The 20,298-nt window shown below is 38.1% G+C and overlaps 1 protein-coding gene across 4 annotated transcripts in view; it reads left to right on the top strand.

Annotated features, from left to right (window-relative positions):
• The window catches only part of CLCN3 (chloride voltage-gated channel 3), a 59,559-nt gene that overhangs the window by 19,748 nt on the left and 19,513 nt on the right, over positions 1–20,298 (top strand). For 2 of the 4 annotated variants that reach the window (XM_064710666.1, XM_064710664.1), the window contains exons 3-6: positions 15,498–15,655; positions 16,614–16,713; positions 18,318–18,505; positions 19,148–19,270. In XM_064710666.1, the coding sequence (XP_064566736.1) occupies positions 15,498–15,655; positions 16,614–16,713; positions 18,318–18,505; positions 19,148–19,270 (569 nt within the window). Of the gene's footprint in view, positions 1–2,484; positions 2,734–15,497; positions 15,656–16,613; positions 16,714–18,317; positions 18,506–19,147; positions 19,271–20,298 lie in introns of those variants that run through there. The other 2 variants (XM_064710665.1, XM_064710668.1) reach the window with 2 other exon arrangements.

Below are 20,298 nucleotides of genomic sequence, written 5' to 3'. Positions count from 1 at the left end.
AGCAGTGACCTTTGAAAGCTGAATACTTTTTTAGTATTAGGTGGACTCTTGAAATTTCATGTAGCAAATATGAAGTAATCTATTTTTCACTGCAGACTTCTTGTTATGACTTTCCCTCATACCCACAGTTGATCAGAAACACTCTTGAACAAGTTATATCCCTCACCTTTTCCACCTCAAACTGGATTTCAATCTTGGGCAGAAATTTTGCATTTGCCTTAGTCCAGTGAACAGGTTTAGGCCAACAAGTGAGTCATTTCTTTGCTGTGACTGATTTTTATAATCAGTTTTAAGAAATTCCAGAATTTCAGTAACCACATCAAACTCCTAAAGTAGAGATGATCTTCCAGACTTTATTCATGCAAGTCCTTTATATCCTTTATTTCATATTCCCTCAAGTATGAAGTTGAATTTATAGTGTTGTCATATATAATCGACATATAATAAATGCACTAACGGTTCATTCTGTAATAGTTCTTGCTTCAGGTTACAGAAACTGTTGTATTTCTTCCTGCTGGAAATGACTTTTTATTTAGAACGTTGCAATAAGATTACAGACTACTTCCAGGTTCTGTTGAGGTAAGGGATTAAGAATGTTCACAGATTTCTATTGTATTTCTCTGGAAATAAGGAATAGGAATAATTTGAAGTTCAGAGGTGCTTAGATTTGTCTTTTCACAGCCAAATATAAATGGTGGTAATGCATAATGGCTCTGAAAGATTTGCACGTGCAAGATCCTAAAGATTCTGGATTTTTTGTTAAAAAGTTTGTGGGAGGCCACTCTTAAAAAAGCATTTGTTTGTATAGATGATAGCAAATGGAGCTGTCTTTTAGAACTGACTATCTGTGGCTCAGGGGTTCCCTTTGTCTTGGAGATAAGGAAGTCTTTAAGATTTTGAAATGTATTTTGCTATATGCTCATTTCCCCACCCCCCCCTTTTCTCACTTGTTTTTCCACCTATAGAGATGCCAGCATTTTCTCAATGTTTGTATCAGAGACATATTTTTCAACATTTACTATATTTACAAGCCTATGAAGTAAACGTAACATTTCTTTATGTCGTAGTCTGTCCTCAAAATGATCATTTGCAGTACACAGCTTGTAACATTGGCTTATAAGAGAAATTTCTTCCCTAAGAATATATATGGAAAATTATTTAAGAAACGAATACATTTGAAAACTAAAATAACTTATTCACACAGAGGTGCAAAGACATACACAATAAAATTAATTCCTTGTTTGCTGTGTGAATTAGGTGGAAGCTGGCTTTGTGCAGTAGGCATGCAATATATTTAACTTTGCTACCTGGGGAAAAAAGGAAAAAACTATGCATACCTTCTGTATGTATTTCATTACCACTGGACCAGCCATGGAAATATCATGTAAAATAGGTTTCTTATCAATTGCTATTATCAGCAATTGCAAGATAGGACCAGGACAAGATCAAACATTAAACATAAAATAGAATATGGATTCAATATGTAATAGTATCTGTTTCAAATGGAAGCATGCAGTCAGTGTAGGATTTCCTGTCTTTAGATCCCGGCTGTTTGAAGTGCTTGGGCTTTGCCAGTGCTCTAACAGCCACGGCTTGATGATGCATCACATGAATGCCTTGGTTAGATTCATGTGGGCTGTCGCCTATTTTGAGCCTGTGACTCTTAAGGGACTCAGACCATTTTATCAATGTGTAGAGTAATGCAAGCTAAGTGTGCACTTGTGTTTATTACATTTTCTTCCACCCCCACCCCAAGCTTTATAGTGTGGGTATGGATGTTACACAGTTGTAATACCAGAATAATCACACACACAAAAAAAATTGAGACACTATTCCTTTTCTGTTAGATATGTAATTAAATTTTTGTTTAATTTTTTTTGATGACACATGTTCAAATCTGTCAGTCACTGCTATAGGACTGAAAGTTCTGCGTGAATGGGACATAGGAGGTTGATCAAAGTGGGGTGAGCTGTCCTGTGGAGCAGAGGGGTTGGCTTTTGGCAGGTTAATGTTGTTGTTTCTTTGAGGTAATAATTTTAATGTTAGAAAAGAGTAAATAAAATGCCTAGGAAGGAGGCTTCTCCCCAGCCCCCAGCAATGCATGAATCTTCCCTTCCAGACAAAATGCGATTATAGGTGTTTAGAAGCGTCAGCAGGCGTGGTGCCAGGAAGGTGCAGGAACTACGGGCAGCTCTGTCGCGGCAGGATCGCCAATTTTTCTAAGCCGGGCCCCACCATTCATTCACCTGTTGACGGGGTGGCAGCTCTGGGTTCACCTGTGCGATCGCGTCCCTCCCGCCGTTCTGCCGGCGGGGCCGGGACCCCGCTCCCTGCGGGGCCGGCTCTGCCGTGAGCTGCAGCGGCTTTCCGCCCTCTGCCGCCGGCCCTCGGTGCGCGCCGTGGCGGTGCCGTGCTGCCGGAGCCGCGTCCGTCCGTCCGTGTGGCGGGCGGGAGGCGCAGGTGGCGGGGCCGCCCCGCGCTGACATCAGCGGCGGGGCCGAGCCCGCTCCGCAGAGCCCGGCGCTGCAGAGCCACGGCGGCGGCGCAGGCCGGGCCCGGCCGAACATGGCAGCGGCCCCCGCGGCCGCCCTTGCGTGAGGAATGCCGCGGCCCTCCTGAGCCGGCAGGCGGGCCTCGCGTTCGTCACGTCCATGGATGTCTCTTCCGATCCGTATTTGCCCTACGATGGAGGGGGAGGAGACGGCATTCCGCTCCGGGAGTTGCATAAACGAGGTATGCCGGATTGGCGTTTGGGTTACTTGTTTGCATAGCTGTACGTGCAGGAGCGCTGTCCGCGTTTGAAACGGGGACGTAAAGGCTTGCTAATTATCCAACTGCTTTTTTTCGCCTGGCCGATGCCTTTTGTGGGAGGAGAATTCAGTTCTGGCTGGTTCCTGTGTTGTCAGGGATTGTTTTCTCTGCGGGCAGATCAGTCCTGCTTCGCATCTCATCGCCCTGTGACTCCATCTTCGATATGTGGCAGGCTTGCCTTTCGCTCCCTCCCGGGTTTTTGTGTGTATGTGTGTGGTTTTTTAAATCAATAAAGCCATCTCTTGGAGAAAAAGAAACCTTCCAAACTGTGCTGACCAAATTAGCTAGAGTTACTAAATAGAATTTTTACCTGCCTTCCACTAGCATGAATAGGAACAGTGTTTGTCTGGCTTTGAAGTTTCCGTACCTGGTTTTAAGACTTGACCGGTTGTTGCTGCCTTTGCCGTGCCAAGGGAAAGCTCTGCAATGGTCATGTGTCAGCTCAGCAAATATTGATGAACTCATAAGGAACTGGTACTTTAGGGGAGGTTCTTTACACTGTTGCTTGTAAGGAAGCAGATCTAGAACGAAAAGTGTTATCAGTGTTCGGGGGAAAAATAAAACTCTTTTGAGCTTGTATTTTGTTTCTCACTGTAAATTCAAAGCATTATACATTCTGTAAAGATTTTATTTTGTTCTGAGAAGTTGTAGCAGGAATAAAAGTTATGCCTTCAAATTATGAGAATATAATTATGTTTTCTTGTTTGGATTGGATGGTCACAATGTGGTATTTAAAACAATAAATGTATTGAATTCCTACTTTTGTTTAAATTGGGCAATCTAAAATTAGAAAGTTATCAACATTTATAGCTGCTGGCGTAAGCATTAGAGAGGAGGTAGGCTGAGAATAGAGAGATGATTTGCATAAAATGATTTTTTTCTTTCCATGTAATTTATTGGTTTGCATGTCCATGCAAACTCTTATTTCTGTAAATAAATTTATTTTCATTTATTTTCATCTGACAATTTATCTGTTTTTTAGTACTTTACATCAAAGGTTATTTGTTGTCTTTTTATGGTTCTTAGAATGTTTTTCAGCATATCTTAAGAACATCAACAAGTTCCAGTACAATTTATTTTAGACAAGCAAATTTTACACTACCCAAGTCAGATTTTAGAGCCACTTCTGAGAAATTGAGGCGAGTGTTTTCTTAAAAGATTTGCAAAACGTGAATTTGGGATCTTATCAAGGCTGAATATAAATACCTGAAGGGAAGGTGCAAAGGAGGTGCAGACAGGCCCTTGTGAGCAGTGCCTGGTGACAGGACCAGAGGCAATGGGCACAGACCGAACACGAACACGGGAGGTGTTCTCTGAACATCTGCAGACAGGTTCTTGCTGAGCACTCTAACAGGTCTGATTTGAGATTTCCTTCCTCAGAGATATTCAAAAGCCATGTGGACATGGTCCTGGGAAAACAGCTCCAGCTGGCCCTGCTTGAGTAGGGGGTTTGGACAAGGTAACCTCCAGAGATCGCTTCCAACCTCAACCATTCTGTGAGTTTAGATTTGTGATAGATGAGAACTGCAAAACAGTCCTAACATGACACTTTCAGACTCTGCAGTTATAGTTAGACATTGAAATGTGATCAGCTCTATGGAAAATGACAGGTTTTAGTTGATTTTTACAATACAAAAAGTAGATATTTGCAGTGCAAATGGTGTGTGCCACACTGGTGGGTTGCTGTTAAACGTAATGTTTGCAAATACTGTAATGAAGGCTGTGGAGGATTCAGCTGGGTGGTTCCATTGTGGTGACACTGCTGGGGGCCAACAAGACAATTCCCAGTTGTGACTTGTCCTTTTTGCAGTTCCACTGAATTGTTAGGGCTTGTGCTTCTTATATTCTAATACTGTATTTCAAAACAAATGTTACTTGTGCTTTTTGGGCTTGCTCTAGTGAGTTAAGATTAAAAAAATCCAAAATCTGAATAGTGTTACCAAAATCTTTTGCAATTCTGAATTTTTCAAGTGCTTATCAAACCACAACAATATGTCTCATAAGAAGATGACTCCAGACCAGTTTGTTTGAATAGATGTAAGCAAAATTTGTGAGTATTTCCTGCTGGTTTACAAGATCCCAGTACTCTGTTACTGTGATTCAGCTATTAAAATAAAGCTCAAAATGCTAGCAGACAAAACCAGAAATTGAAAGTAAATTCTTCACATTACTTTGTGTGCTACCAAGATTTTTATTTTCCTCTCATGTAGATTTCACAGCATTGTGATACAAGCTCAGAGATCATGGGTAAAAATACTCCAAGAAAGCAGAATTAATTGTTAGAGGCTGGTGATTTTTCCCCTTATTCACATACTGAAAACTCATATGTCCTGCAGAGTAATGTTCACATAATGCAAAACTGCTGTGTAACATCAAAGCATTTGTTGCACTAATTGACTGCAGTGGCTCACCCAAAGTAGCTGTACCTCAGCAATTATGAAATGACTGTTTAAATCAGCAGGGGTCTTTGAGGTTTAATTAACGACCTTCATTAATGATCAGTGAGATGAAATATGAAGTATTATAATGCATTATTATTAAAGGCCTGGTCTGTTAGCTTGCATTAAGATGTTTTTTTTCCCCCGTGCTAGTACACTATGAAACATCAAATGGAAAGATTTAAAAAAGTATGTATTTATTAATTGTATTTATCTTTTATGTTGATTACTCACTACTGTCTTTAAAAAAAAAAAGCTAAACAGATATTATTGAATACTTCTTACCAGGAGCTTCTTTGACTTGTGCTGTCCTAATATTTCTCTTTATGTGATACTAAATTGATCGTTCCAGACCTACTTATTCTCCCTGACACACAAATAAAAATTCAGGAACACAGTTCACTTCTGCTCCATTCTCTACTAAATAAGAGTTAAAAATACTACTTCTCAGAAAGGGTTTAAAAGTTCTGATGTAGGATTGCATATATCCCAACTAACTGGCATGTACATTTTTGTAAGAATTTTTCATATAACAAACCATGTACTGCAACATATGTAAATAAATCACTTGCGTTGCCCTCCGATTTATCTTGGCATCATTTTTACTACCTTGACCCTTTTGAAAGTTCAGAATGATCAGTATCTTGCTTGTCTTCCAGCCATTCACATACATTCTCACACTGATTCTCTTACCCCTGGCCCTCTTTTTAATATTCCTAAATAAGCATTAATTTTACCCCACTTTAAAAATTTGAAATCTGAGCAACAGCAGAACATGTATAGTGGCCAGATACCAGATCAAGCAGAACTTTATCTTTAGTAGGCGCAGGCTTTGTTGACTCCTGGTTATTTTCTGCAGATATATATAAGCGTGTCTTAGATTGAAGAAATTGGAAGTCCTTAAGCAAAATTAATGAAATTTGCTTTCACTAATAATCTCTGATAGAATCAGTAGCCAGGAGATGTGAAAACTACATGTATAAAAACCACGTCAGATGTACTGATGGCTTAGTTTTTGTAAACCTAAATTTTTTAGGAGATAAAATAAGTCACTATTTCATTTATTATACACCAGTCTCCATCCATGAAGGTGAAACTTCTCTTGCTTAGAAAATACTGATAGTAACAGGGGAAACCTCTCAGCCACCTGGAGCCTCACCTGTTACTGTAAACTGTGGGGCAGAGAGTTTCTAATAATAGCCTAGGAAGACTTTGAGTCAGGTGTATATTGAGCCAGTTCAGATGCTCCTAAGTGATAAAACTTTGGCATTTTAGGCTGCATTTCTGGTTAAGGTCCTCTTATGTTTAAGAATTAGTAATAAGTCAAAAGTCAATACCAGTGTGACCTTTGAAATAAATGGGTATGAAAGTTGTGTACACATGCTCAGAGCTAGGGCTTGACCCTGAAATTTTATTAGTTGCAGAGTGAGACTTGAAAAATTATTTTTCTAGATTAATTACATGCTCACAACAGAAAATGTGGTCAAGTTTATTATCATTTTCTAATTTTAAGTACTTGGAGAAAAAACCTAACTTGGAGAAACTCAGTGTGATTATGGCACTGTATTTCTGCTGTGCTTTGTTTTTAGGTTCCTTGTATAAAAGAGGAATAAGGATTTTCAATTATGAGTTTAGCATATTTGGCTTTGGTGATTAACATGAAGTACCATCAGATGTAAATGCAGTTCATTTAGGTCGTTACAGGTTGTCTGTTTGCATGTGCTGTATAACTGTTAAGGTTCTCTGTGAAGTGTGTTTCTCAATTTTGGAAATAATTTTTGATGTGTTTTTATTTGAGATATTAGAAAGCTAATAAACAGACCAAGATTATGCCCTCCTTCAGCCTGAATGTGCTCTGGTTGGGATAATCATGTTAACAGAATTCTTTTTTTTGCTGAATCCTGTCTTTACCCTCTAAAACAACATACAAGGAAGTTGCTCTTATGGAAATGCAGCAGCGGCACTTAGAAATCTAATTATCTAAATTTCTGGCATTCTCACTCTGATGGCCTTGGTCATTGTTAGATCATAGATAACTTCCCTTTTGTAATGCTTGCTTTCTCTAACTTTATATATTTTTGTACCTTCTATTTTTCTCATCTCCTTCCTCATTATTCATCTTAAATATAAGTTGTAAATTTAGTAGTGGGAGGATCTCAATAACTTTTCACTTTCATATCTGAAGTCACTATTCATCATAGACATAATTAAATAAACATAATCCATCTGCCTTTATGACTACAAAAAAAAGACATCTATAGCAGTAAATCTTTTTTTTGGTTCTGCATCATAGAACCAAAAACATAGAAATGTTTGTTTCACCTAAAGTGAAAATCAAAGCTCAGGGTTTTTTTTTTTTGTTTTTTTGTTTTTCCTATGTCCATTTGTGGTGGACACAAATCTTCAAAAGTCTTGGTTTAACTTAGAGATGCTAGTATTGAACTTTGATTTCACTCCTACTTTTTAAAAGATTATTTTTAAACCCAGACCTATTTGGGAGCAGATGAAATGGGGGATATTATCATGCAGTACTTTGGTAAGTAGTACAACTTATCCTTGTTCCTCAAAACTTGTTCCATATCTTCCTATTTCCCATTTATTAGATTTTTTCCAGCTGTTTTTTTTTTTGTTTGTATATATATAGTTGTGTCAATTTTATATGCATTTTGATTGTAATGCAGAGGCCAGTTTTTGTTTGAATGCCTTTGATGCAGTTAGAAGAGCTAACTGAAGAGACATGCTGAAAATTCAGAGTTGCAAGTGGAATGTATTAATTGATTACAAAGACTTTAAGATCAGTAATCATCAACGGTGGTGAATAACACTGGCATTTTGTGCTGTGCTTCTGATCTGAAATGTAAAAATTGCTTCTGGCCAGGAAAAGGAGATTGTGCTTTTTGAGTGGTTACAGACAAATTAAAGTAAACTGATGTTTCTTGTCTTTTTAATTGAAAGCCTCATACTTTGAGGTCTGAATGGCGACAGAAGGAAGCTGAGGCACTCACACATGCCTGGTGTATACAAATCTTCTTTGTTACAAGCGTAAGTGATCCTTCCAGCATACATTGCACACAGGGTGCTTCCCTGCCTCCACTCCCCTTGGCACCTAATGCCCAAGGACACACGGGTGAAGCAAAGCCTTGGATTAGAACCTGGCCTCTGGAAAGCTGCAGCCCCTGCTGATTTTAACACTCAGCAGATTTGGATGGTCATGTCAGGGGGAGCTTATTCCAGCCTTTACTGTAATCTGACTAACTTCATTTTCACTCCCAGAAGTGCATTTCATTTTTTCCTTCTTCCTTTCACACTGCTGGGAGTAGCCCAAAGGAAATATGTTGCACTGCTGTCAGCCATAAGAACAGCAACTGAGGCAAATGCTATGTAGTTGTGTGTTGTTTTGAAAAAGGGATGGGTGAGCAGCACCAGCTATTCTTGCTGTAAGAGTTAACAATTGCATAGCTTGTAGAGAAATACCTTTGAGAAATTAGGTCCTGTTATTGCTTTGCCATTGAATACAGCATTGGCATTGTTTATCTGTTGTTGTTTTCACAACTCTGGAATGTTTCTAAACCTTATGGATTTTTGAGCTCTGTGAAATAAATGTTACTCTATGATGTCTGGACATTAATATTTATAGTTTTGAGTTGTTTCCAGCAGAAAGTTATAATTAAAATCTAACAAGACCCCAAGGGTGCGTTTATGTATTTCATATAACTAGTCTGACAGTTCGTTGCTATGGAAGGGGCTGAACTTGTTGCTCCCCATCTATTCTCTCAGTTTTTGCCCATGCACTGGCTCTGTTTCTTCTCCAGCAGCACAGAAACTTGATTCCAGTTCTTTATAATGGCCGATTTTTTTTTTGTTGTTGTTAGTTTGTCTGCTTAGTTGGATCAGCATGTTGGGTTGGTTTACTGTGCAGTCAGATCAAGGGTGACAGAGCTGATTCAAGGGTGAGAGTGGGAGTGTGTGACCAAGAGCAGAGGGGAGAAATAGGGGTAGCAAGATCTACTCTTTGTGTGCCAGCAGTCAATTAGATCAGCTCAATCTTACTGTGTAATTATGTCCCAAGAGGGACATGTTTCATTTCTTAAAATGGAATAAGGCAATATAGGCTCAGTTTGAGACAATGGTGTATTTTGTGATGTGCCTTCAGAAGATGGGTATCATGTGCTGTGTAGCATATAGAAGGGGTCTTAAGCTTTATCATAAGATTATGGTCCCTTGTTCACTCTGATAGCCCCCCTCTTGAGAAGCCTGTTCATGTCTCAGTTCTGTACCTTGCTCTCTTGCGGGGGTGTAGCTGTGGGGATTTGTTCTCTAGGTGATACTGGGGAATTGTTCAGATAATCACGTGGTGGATTACCACAGAAAAATCTGTCGTGCATCGTTTGACTATGCAGGATGTAGCATTTGTCTTAAATCTCAATGTTTCTCTTCTCATTTTCATGAGAAAAGAAGGAACACAGCCTGCAAGGACAGAGTTGGGGAGGATTGTTGAACAGTTATGCATGGATCAGGAGCAGCGTGTATGTTGTTAAACCCCTTTCCTGTGTGAAATAGATTAGCTATCAACTTACCAGTTTTTATTCACTTAAAACCACATTTTTCATCAGCTGCATGTGTTCCAGGGTTATTTTCAAATTTGAAAGAAATCTCCTGAGTTGCAGAAAGACAAAGTGGTATAGGATTACTCCTGCAGGAGGTGAGGCAGCTTTTAAAAATATTGTGCATGGCCTCAACATTGCTGTGTGTAACCTACATAAATCAGCTTTCTGTCATGTTTGTCGTAGTTCCAACATCAATCAGGATTGAGTACCGCTCGTATGAGGCACACCTATAAAATAGGAAAGAAGAGATATTCCTTGCCTTAACGAGGGACAAAAGACAGGGAGGAATCCTGATATATAAAGCAGGTTCTGTGAGTATAGCAAAATCTCTAATTTTTTTATATAACCTAGTGGTTCCATTGGCAGAAACTAGCTAGGCAAAGCAGGAAGTTGGATCAGTGTTGGGACCCAACAGCCATTGAGTATAACTTCATGTTCAAAGAGAAATGCAGGAGAGCAGCATGGTAAGGACTGTTGGTTTTTTGTCAGACATAGTATCTTCTCAAGCTGTTTTGGATTGTATTTTTTATGTTCTCATTAAAATAAAATAAAAAAAAAAAGAATAAAAAAATCCTTCACTTCTTCAGACATAAAATCTTTTTTTACGGTGTTGGAATCCACTTTTCTTCTGGTTTCTTTTGTGTAGCATTTTTGTTTTTCTTGTCCTTCATTCTCATCAGGTGTCCCAAAGTACAGTGTTTAACTGCTAACCTTAGTATTATTAGAGTTTTTTTCTTTCAATGTTGCGCTTTTTTTTTTTAACAACTTCAGTTGAAACAGTTCTTCAGCAATACCAGAGCTGATTGCTGAGAAAGGATTGTGCTCAAGGCTTGGAGTTACATGCATGGAAGGATAACAAAAGTCAGCTGCCTTTCTAGAAGGTAGTTCATTTAAGACTTAGAGTGACTGACTCCCCAAGAGAATTTCCTTTTTCTGAAGAAGCGTGTTGCTTTTATTGTCTAGAAGCCTACTGTCTATAAGCTTGCAGTCTGTGATTGCAGCAGCTCACAGCAGTTCCATGTTGAGATTCAGGACAGCCACACAGCTTCACCAAGGTCCCTGCCTGACTAACCCAGTGGCCTTCTATGGGAAAGTGATTCCATCAGTGAAAAAGGGAAGGGTTACAGATATCCTTTGTCTGGGCTTCTGTAAAGCCTTTGATATGGGCCCCCACAACTTCCTTCTTTCTAAACTGGACAGAGATGGATTTCATGAACAGGCCACTAGATGGATAAGAAATTACTTGGATGGTGACATCCAGAGGGTAGGGGTACCAATGGCTCAGAGTCTAGATGGAGATAAGTGACATGGTGTCCCTCAGGGGTCCATAGTGAGACTGGTGTTATTTAATATCTTCATTAATGACATAGGTGAAGGGATTGAGTGATGCTTGGCAAATCTGTAGATGACACCAAGCTGAGAGGTGCTGTTGACACTCCTGAAGGATGGGATACCATCCAGAGGGGCCTGGACAAGCTCCAGTTGTGAGCCCATGGGAATCTCATGATGTTTAACAAGACCAAGTGCCATGGCGTATTGTTGGATGAGAAGTTGGACATGACCTGGCCATGAGCACTTGCAGCCAGGAAAGCCAAACATGTCCTGGGCTGCATCCAAAGCAGGGTGGGCAGCAGGGCCAGGGAGGGATTCTGCCCCTCTGCTCTGGAGGAGCAGAATGCTGTCCTTCCCCAGCACAGGAAGGACACTGACCTGTTGGAGCAAGTCCAGCACAGGGACACCAAGATGAGCACCTCTCCTATGGGGAAAGGCTGAGAGGGTTGGGTTTGTTCAGCCTGGAAAAGAGATTTTGAGGTGATGTAATTGTTGCCTTCCAGTACCTGAAAGGAGCCTACCAGAAGGATGGAGAAAGACTGTTTATAAGGGTAAGTAGTGACAGGATGAGGGGGAAAGGCTTCACTTGGAGAGGAGGTTTAGATTAGATTCTGGAAGAAATTCTTTACTGTGATGGTGGTGAGGCACTGAAACAGGATGCCCATCAGATAAGCTGTAGATGCCCCATGCCTGAAAGTGTTCAGGGCCAGGTTGGATGGGACTTTGAGCAACCTGTCTAGTGAAAGGTGTCTTTGCCCAAGAGCTAGATGATCTTTAAGGTCTTTGAATTCTGTGATTTTGCCTTATTTTTGCAAAGTGTATAATGACTGTATTTGCTTTATAAGGATTCTTACAAATTGTGCTAAGTCTCTGAGAACATCAATCTACTGTTTCCCTCTCTAGTAGCATGGGTTAGTTTGGAATAACAGTACTAATTAAAGTTCTGCATGACACTTTTACCATTACTTTCCAATCTCCTAAAAACTTAAGCAAGCTCATATGTAACAAAAAGACTTTACTTTCTTTACGGCTCCAAAATGGCTTGGGTGTCCTCATACGAACTTTAGAAGTGTTCTCTTATCATAGCTGGAAGCTAAACCTATACATCTTGTATGCTAAGTGCTTGTTGTGGTTTTTAAGACCAAAACTGCTTCTGTTGTGGTGAAAGGCACGTAGCCTGTGAAAGCATCTTGAAACTTAAGGAGTGGGGAAGAGGGAGAGGACGGAAGAGGAAATATTTCTGAAGGTTTGCTAAGTGCTACAATTTATCTAGGTAATGATGATCTCCTGCCTGATGGTTAGAATGTTGTGATGAAATATTTGTGTTCTGGTGAGAATTTTAACATTGCGTTTAATGAGACTTTGGAACTGGGAGTAGATAGTGAGAATTTGTGCATTTATGCTGATGAGAATCATTATCTTCATAGCTGGAAGGAGCATCTTGCTGTGTGAAATTCTGGAGAAGGAAGGGTAGAAAGGTTGGAAAAATGTTGAGTCCCAGTAAAAGTATCTTTCTCTAACATCCACTTTAGAATAGTTGTATACTACATAGATCATAATGCTAGCAGGAGAATGTTATCTCAGAGATCTGTATCTTAGATACTGAGCAGCAGATTTTGTACAGGTGTCCTCTTCATGGTCCTCTGAGGAAGCCTTGCTGCCACACTCACTGCTGCCTGTTTTTTCACTTGGTGCACGATTACAGCTATTCAGTTGTTGCATCAGGCACTCATGGCAGCTCTGTATTCAACAAAACCTCCTCTTCAGCTTCATATCTTCTTCTGTGTCTCTTCCCCATCATACAAATATCACTTACATTCCAGTATTTGGTGTGCCAGCAGCTGTTGGCAAAGTAGGAATGTGACATAGTTTCAGTGGGATTTTTACTGTATCTAGACAATGCCCATCATCATTTGTAGTTCTGCTGTGGGTCAGGTGCAGTTAGTGTAGCGCCATCTCTGATGATAGCATCTCTGATAATCCCCTGGTGGGAATTCCAATTTAGCACCTTGTGATATGCATAAAATAATCTTTACTGTTTGTGATTCATTTATAACTCTCAACTTTCCTTTGCCTTCTGTGGCATAGGATTGCATGCTCCTTGTAGTTAGGCACTGCTTCGTTTATAGCAGGGCATAAAACCAACTCCTCCAGAGCAAAGACAAGCTTTTGCCCAACCCTGCTCACTCAGGTTCAGGAAACTGTGTCAATACATTGGAGCTTTGTAGGAGATTAATAATTAAGCTGTGGGTGAGGTTAATTTATGTCCCCTTGCTTTGCCAGAGGAAGCTGATTTCATGTAAAAATAATACTTTAATAATGTATTCTGTTACTGTCTTAGTTCTGAGAGCTAAACTAGTTATCACACTGTGAATTTTGTTAGTATCTCTTCCACAAGATCACCTTGCCTTTTCAGCTATCCAGGCATGTATTTTAGACTTTTAGTTAGGAGAATTGGAAGTGGCAAGGAAATTGAATTCCTTATCCTAAAGCAAGGTTTTCACAATCACCTCTATTAGCAAACCTGATTTAAATTGTTGTTAGCCTTTTATTAATGGAAGCATAGGTAATGCTTCTTTACATCTGCCTTAAGAGAGACTGGCAGCAGCTTTGGGAAGAGATTTGCAGGGCTTAGCTATGGGAAATAGATGAGGGGGAATTTAGTATGGCATAGACTGGGGAACAAGGTATTAAGGTAAAGATGGCAGCCAGGCTCACATAAGAGAACAATATTGGTGTTATTGGAGAACTGTCTGCTACATTTGCATTGTTTTCTGTACTTTTTAAAAAATCTTTATAGAATAAATAATAATAGTTGTTTGTGTATCTTGAAAATTATAATTGCATTTTGTCTTAATATGAATTTTGTATTATTTTCTTGTTTTGTCTTTTACCACTGAGAAAATGTCTGAGCAAACACTATGTTACAGTAGGCATCAACATGACCTCTTAAGCAATGGATGACTGAGGCACCACTTTGGTCACAGTGTACTGCCAGGTGTCACACTACTTCTTCTAGATCTTAGAATTCACAAAAGGCACATTTTACTTATGTGTAAATGTAATTGTGAGTTATTATGAGGGCTTGGGCTGGTGAATTCAGCATTTCTAGCATTTGGAAGTTTACAGGTACGTCCTTTGACAGCTTTTTGTTTGTTAGTTTTGGTTTTTGGTTAGTTGGAAATTTCTGATGACAATACCAAGAAGCTCAATTAAAGAAGCCTGGAAATAAACAAACAAACAAACCACAAAAACAACCCAAAAAAACCACCCCAGGTTAAAAAACCCCCCACTTGTGTAAAAATCCCAGTGTCAGTCTACACTGAAATGAGTTCTGGTGTCTATCTGAACTGATAAAATCTTGGTCAGCTTGAGCCTATGTCTTTATGAATAAAGATTACTGTGGCGTGCTGTATATTGTTGGGCAAAATATTTTGTTCTTAGTCAAACAAGTGAGGACTAAGAAAAAAAACCTGATATATTACAGAATTTATGACATTTGAAAGCTTAAAAAAAGTGAAAACTTTATTTTATCACTTTTGAAAATGGAAAACTTCTCAGTACCCCCCTCTTGCTCTTCTTATTCTGATCAGTGCAGTAAATATTCCTGGGGCTGTTGCTCTGCAAGCTGCTTGTGAAGAAACTACCTGGTGATGACAAATTAGCAGAAGATATTTTCTTTATAAAATGTTTCCAAAATTTCATTACCAAGGACTGCTCTGTGATATACCTGAAAAAAATACGTAAAAACAAAATACAAAAGTATTTGTTTGGTTTCTTGTTGCTTTTTAGATGCATTTACAATCTGTTAATAATGTATTTTAGGTTTGGTTTAGATGTGTAGGAGATTGGTAATCAATAGAATGTATATTTAGAAAGTACTAGTTACAAAGGAAGGTACTGTGAACTTTCTAGCTAATCATCCTTGCTTTGTTTTTGTACAAACAGGTTTTCCTCTGGTAGTTCATAGACTGAAACAAACTTCAAGTTAAATGTGTGTCCAAGTTGCTCTTTTTTTCCACTTGCTTCTATTCAAGGTTTTCTGGAGTCTGGACACAGAACAATAATTTGACTAGGACATTTCTATTTAACCACTGGAAACACAAAGTCACTAATACACAAATTGAACTTACAGCTGAATTACAGTAAAGAGGAGTGGCATGCAGCATTGGGATACCTAAATGACAATACAATATGCTTAGTATGGAAAGTGTCTTAATTACTTGTTCATAAATTTCTGTGCTATGAACACAGTTTGAATACTTCATTTATCACCAAATTAATTGATTCCTCTGTTTCTCTGCTGCAGGAACTCATTATACAATGACAAATGGAGGAAATATCAACAGTTCAACACATTTACTGGACCTTCTGGATGAGCCAATTCCTGGAGTAGGAACATACGATGACTTCCATACCATTGACTGGGTTCGAGAGAAGTGCAAAGACAGAGAAAGGCATAGACGGGTACTTGAGATTAATTAAACTTTTTTGGTTGGATGTTGGAGTGAAGGTCTGATTTTTGTAACACATACAAATATATATTCATGTCCTTTAAATATGTACATAGTTACATCAGCTAAAACTACTTGAATACTGTTTTAAAAGCACTGCTTTGTTGGATACCTGCAGTCTTGCAGCATTATTATAACTTCAAAAAGAAGCAGTAATTTAATAGAGAGGGAATAGGTCCCTGTCACCCAAATACCTTTTTTAAAGTTCTGCATTTTTTTTCATCCTAGTGTATTTAAGGCTATTTTCCAGTGTAGATGTAATTGTAATAGTACAATAGTGGTTTTGGTGGTACTGGTACAGAAAAGTGAAGCATGATGTATATTGCGTTTGTACTGACACAAGTGTCTCTGCCGCTGCAGCTAAGTGTGCAGAGTAAATAAGGATAAAATAAGAATAGCAACTTTTTCAGTACAATAATAGTTGTCTAGAAGTACTTTAGGGTAATTATCCAGTTTTTTATTTTATTTTACTTATATGTGTTTTTTAGTCTAAACATAAAGTTGTTTATATTTGAAGTAGAAGTTTTGGAATTTGAATCATATGAAATAGCTTATTATTTGTATGCTGACAGTTCAATTGAAGTTCAAAAATATTTAATGTATAGGAGGGAAATAATATTAAAATTAACAGTTTAGGTGTATGCCACAGAAGGTATTTAATTATCCTAATAATGTATTTCCTGGATTTTAGTTCTTTAAATTAAGCAAATATATGTTTCTCTGTCAGTTGCTTGATGTCTGAATAATTAAGCTGATTTATCTATGTGAAGCACTAAATACAAGCAGAACACTTGTGGTTTCGAGAGAGTTTATTTGCTTGCATCGTGCAATTTGTATGTCATACTTCCTTTAGTTTCATTATTCATATTACTGAAATACATACAACTCTACATACTGATTTCTCTTTGCAGATTAACAGCAAGAAGAAAGAATCAGCATGGGAGATGACAAAAAGTTTGTACGATGCATGGTCAGGATGGTTGGTAGTCACATTAACTGGTTTGGCATCAGGTAAATGAAAACACAAAGGATTCTTTTCTTATTTGTCAGCAAGTATAGTTGTTGTGTTTTTCCTTTGTTCTCCACCAACCCAGCTAAGAGCTGGTTCAGTCTACTACAGGAGTTCCATAAGGGAAGAAAAAAGTTGACTATCTCGATTGACAAGCTTCACCATTTTGAGCTGAGGGTTTACTGATCAGATGGGAACCAAAATCCTCACTGAATTTAGAGAGAATTTCTCAAGTGTTTTTGAACTTCCACATACTAAAGTATCAATGTTCTTTAATCCTGTGACTGAGATTTATGTTTTCCCTTTCTGTAAAATTTTGGATTTTACCTGTAGCATTTCTTGTGGAAGTGTTGATTGTAAAAGTAGCTCTGGTATATGTGTAGTTTTGGCAAGCACACTTCCCTGTAAACCGTGTATTTATGGACTAGTGAATTTTAGCTGTATGTTTATGTTGTACCTTTACAGAGGTTCTTCCACAGAAAATACTGACTTTAACAGGTAGAGTTTGTTGACTTAGACTTGAATTCTCTCTTTCATTGTTAATGTATTTTAGAATGGATTTTACAGCTAAAACCATCCAATAGTTTGTGGCCCTGTGGTCAGGCAGTGCTGCTGCTTTTTCTGTTAGTATAGTCTGAAGTGACTAAAACTTGCAGTAAGGAATGGTCACAAACTTTGTGCGCAGTTTTTCAAAATAAGTACTTCAAATAGACATTTAGACATTTTAGATTAAATGTTAGCAAAGTTAGTTGTGGAGTAAGGCTATGCTTATTAAAAAGCATGGTTACAGTATAATTACTGCTTAGGTATATGCATAATCACTTTCACAAATCACATATAAATTAATATATATGCAAAGTTTGTAGCATGTTTATATACTTCTGGATGCACAAACCAGAAGTGTGTAATCTGTATAATCACTGGAAATTGTTTATGATGATTTCAGTGGGAACATGCAGTGTAGTGTTTTCAACCCCTTAAGCTGCTGTTTATTAAAATTCCTTTATTCTGTTTCTGAGTAACAAAGTGAGCAAATTCTGGTCTTGCACACTGGTAGGTTTTTCAGTCTCAGATGCCTTCTATGTCTAGTGGATCCTAAATGGTACAACCTTGAATTCAGTCACAAGGAGATCTTATGTTTACCTGTTTTAATAATTTGGTTGAAATTCTGTTCTACTGAAGTACTGCTTTGACTTGACGACACATAGACTAGAATCCTTTTCCACCTTTTAGACAGGTGAATCCCATCTCTTTCCAGGAGGCTTGATGCTGTATAACTGCTTCATCACAAAAAAGTAACAGTTCACTTTCTACTCTTAACTCCTTGGTTTCAGTGGACTGTTGGAGAACTGTGGTATACAGAAAAAAAAGGCAAAAAAAATCCCATGTAACTTGGGAAATATGCAAAGTACTTAACTCTTCAGCAAATATTAGTTTTACCATAACAAAAACCAGGATATAATCCTGGAAATCAGTAGTATATTAAATATTCATTTAATTAAGTTAATACCTAATACTTCAGTTAATACAAGCACATTCCTTCATTTTAGCCGTGTGTGTTATTTCTTTTTACCAGAACATTAATACAAAACTGTTTCTACAACAGGGGCATTGGCAGGATTAATTGACATAGCTGCTGACTGGATGACTGACTTGAAGGAAGGCATTTGCCTTAGTGCTTTGTGGTTTAACCATGAGCAGTGTTGTTGGGGTTCAAATGAGACCACATTTGAAGAGAGAGATAAATGTCCGCAGTGGAAAACATGGGCAGAGCTAATAATCGGGCAAGCAGAAGTGAGTATTCTTTGATGGTCGTGTTCAACAGCTTGGCTGAGTAGGGAAAAAAAAAATGGTCTTAAAGTTAGGATTCTAAACATGAATTTGGGTTGTACTGTCTGTGCCATTTTTCAGCATTTGAATTGATTACTAGACTATAGTGTAATAAATGTGTATTTCATGAATTGCAAGGGAGCTTGGAGTATTGCAAATGTAAGGAAGTTATGAGAATATAGAGCTGTTGATAGCACAAGAATTTCTATTCCTGATAATAGCTGTGTGTAAATATCCATCTATGGTATTCTCTGATAACTAAGAATAGATTTGCTTGATTTTTTTCTATCACATTTTTAAAATAAGGAAGATTTACTCAATATTCACTAGATTTTAGCAGCTGTTAGCTATTAAAAATATACATGTTCAATGTTTATTTTTTCTTTTCAAGAGGAAGTGTTAGAACAGTTTCTTTTATAAGTCTGTGCTAATGTGCAAGTGTCATGGCTTCATGCTTTTCAAACAAAACTCTCTCTTGGCAATAATTACTGTGCCTCAAAATATGTGTATTAATGTACTTGCAGCAGAAGTACTTCTGGATTATTTTAAGTAGTGATTTTGCTCTTATGTCAAACCTGTTTTCTGACATTTTGTGTTTGCTTTTAGGGTCCAGGTTCATACATAATGAACTACATCATGTACATTTTCTGGGCTTTGAGCTTTGCCTTCTTAGCAGTTTCTCTGGTGAAGGTATTTGCTCCCTACGCCTGTGGCTCAGGGATACCTGAGGTGAGGTCTAACTATATATATATATATATATATATATATATATATATATATAAAATAGATGTTTCATATTAATGTGTAGATTACTGCTGCCTTAGTGGGTCAGGGGAAAGGCAAGAGGAAGCACCCTGTGTCTTTGAAGAAATATATTAATACAATATTCAAACTGCAAACATGGTAATTTTGCTAATTGTTTCTGAGAAAATACCCCAAACTTAAAAGAATCGCCTGAGTTAGTAGATTTTACTTCTGTTGGGACCACTTTTTAAGGACCCGTTTGGATTAGTGTGCTTCTGAAGAATGATTTCAAACCTCGCGTCGTCCACGCCCTCCCTATGGTGATAAGAGAGCAGTGATACATTGACACAGTTTTGATAGAGCAATCAATCTTTTGTTGCAATGCCTTTAGCTGCCTTAACTAGCACAAACCAATGAACAGTCACAATATGAAATGTGTATTATCCTGAAAAACTCACTGTTTGCAATTGCTGTCTGCTACTGTCCACAAAATGGGAGAGAAAAATCCAAAGTCAAATCAATCTGGTCAGTCTCACTTCTTCAGTTTTTCTGTAAATATTTTTTATCCACCTCTGTTTAAGCCTGGAGTAGTTCTGTGCCATTATTCCAGAAGAAATTTCATCTTAAATTGGTTTTCAAATCTAGCTGTGTTTACTTTCTAGACACAGCTGCCCATTGTTTAATGTACATCCTATTTATGGACATGTTGTGATATGGTAGCTGTATATTATTTACTCTGCATGGGCATATTTTCCAGGCTTATAATATAGCATTTTTAAGCACAGTAATACCTTTGGCAAGTGACAGATTTTTCTGGTGCACATAGGGTGATCTTTTCCATCTTTATGTGAAGAAATCTACTGTTGATTTTTATGTAGTGATGGTAAAACACAAAGAGAAAACAGGGGTGATATTGGTGCAAGTTGGGATAATTGCTAAAATAGATTGATCTTGAGTGTGGTTTTTGCAGATTAATTTTTCCTTTAGAAATTTTCTGCCTTTTTACATAATTT

This window comes from Zonotrichia leucophrys, chromosome 4, assembly GCF_028769735.1.
Source record: "Zonotrichia leucophrys gambelii isolate GWCS_2022_RI chromosome 4, RI_Zleu_2.0, whole genome shotgun sequence".
Taxonomy (NCBI): Eukaryota; Metazoa; Chordata; class Aves; order Passeriformes; family Passerellidae; genus Zonotrichia; species Zonotrichia leucophrys.
The sequence above is the reverse complement of the archived record's forward strand: the minus strand, read 5'-3'. Positions and strand labels throughout refer to the sequence as shown.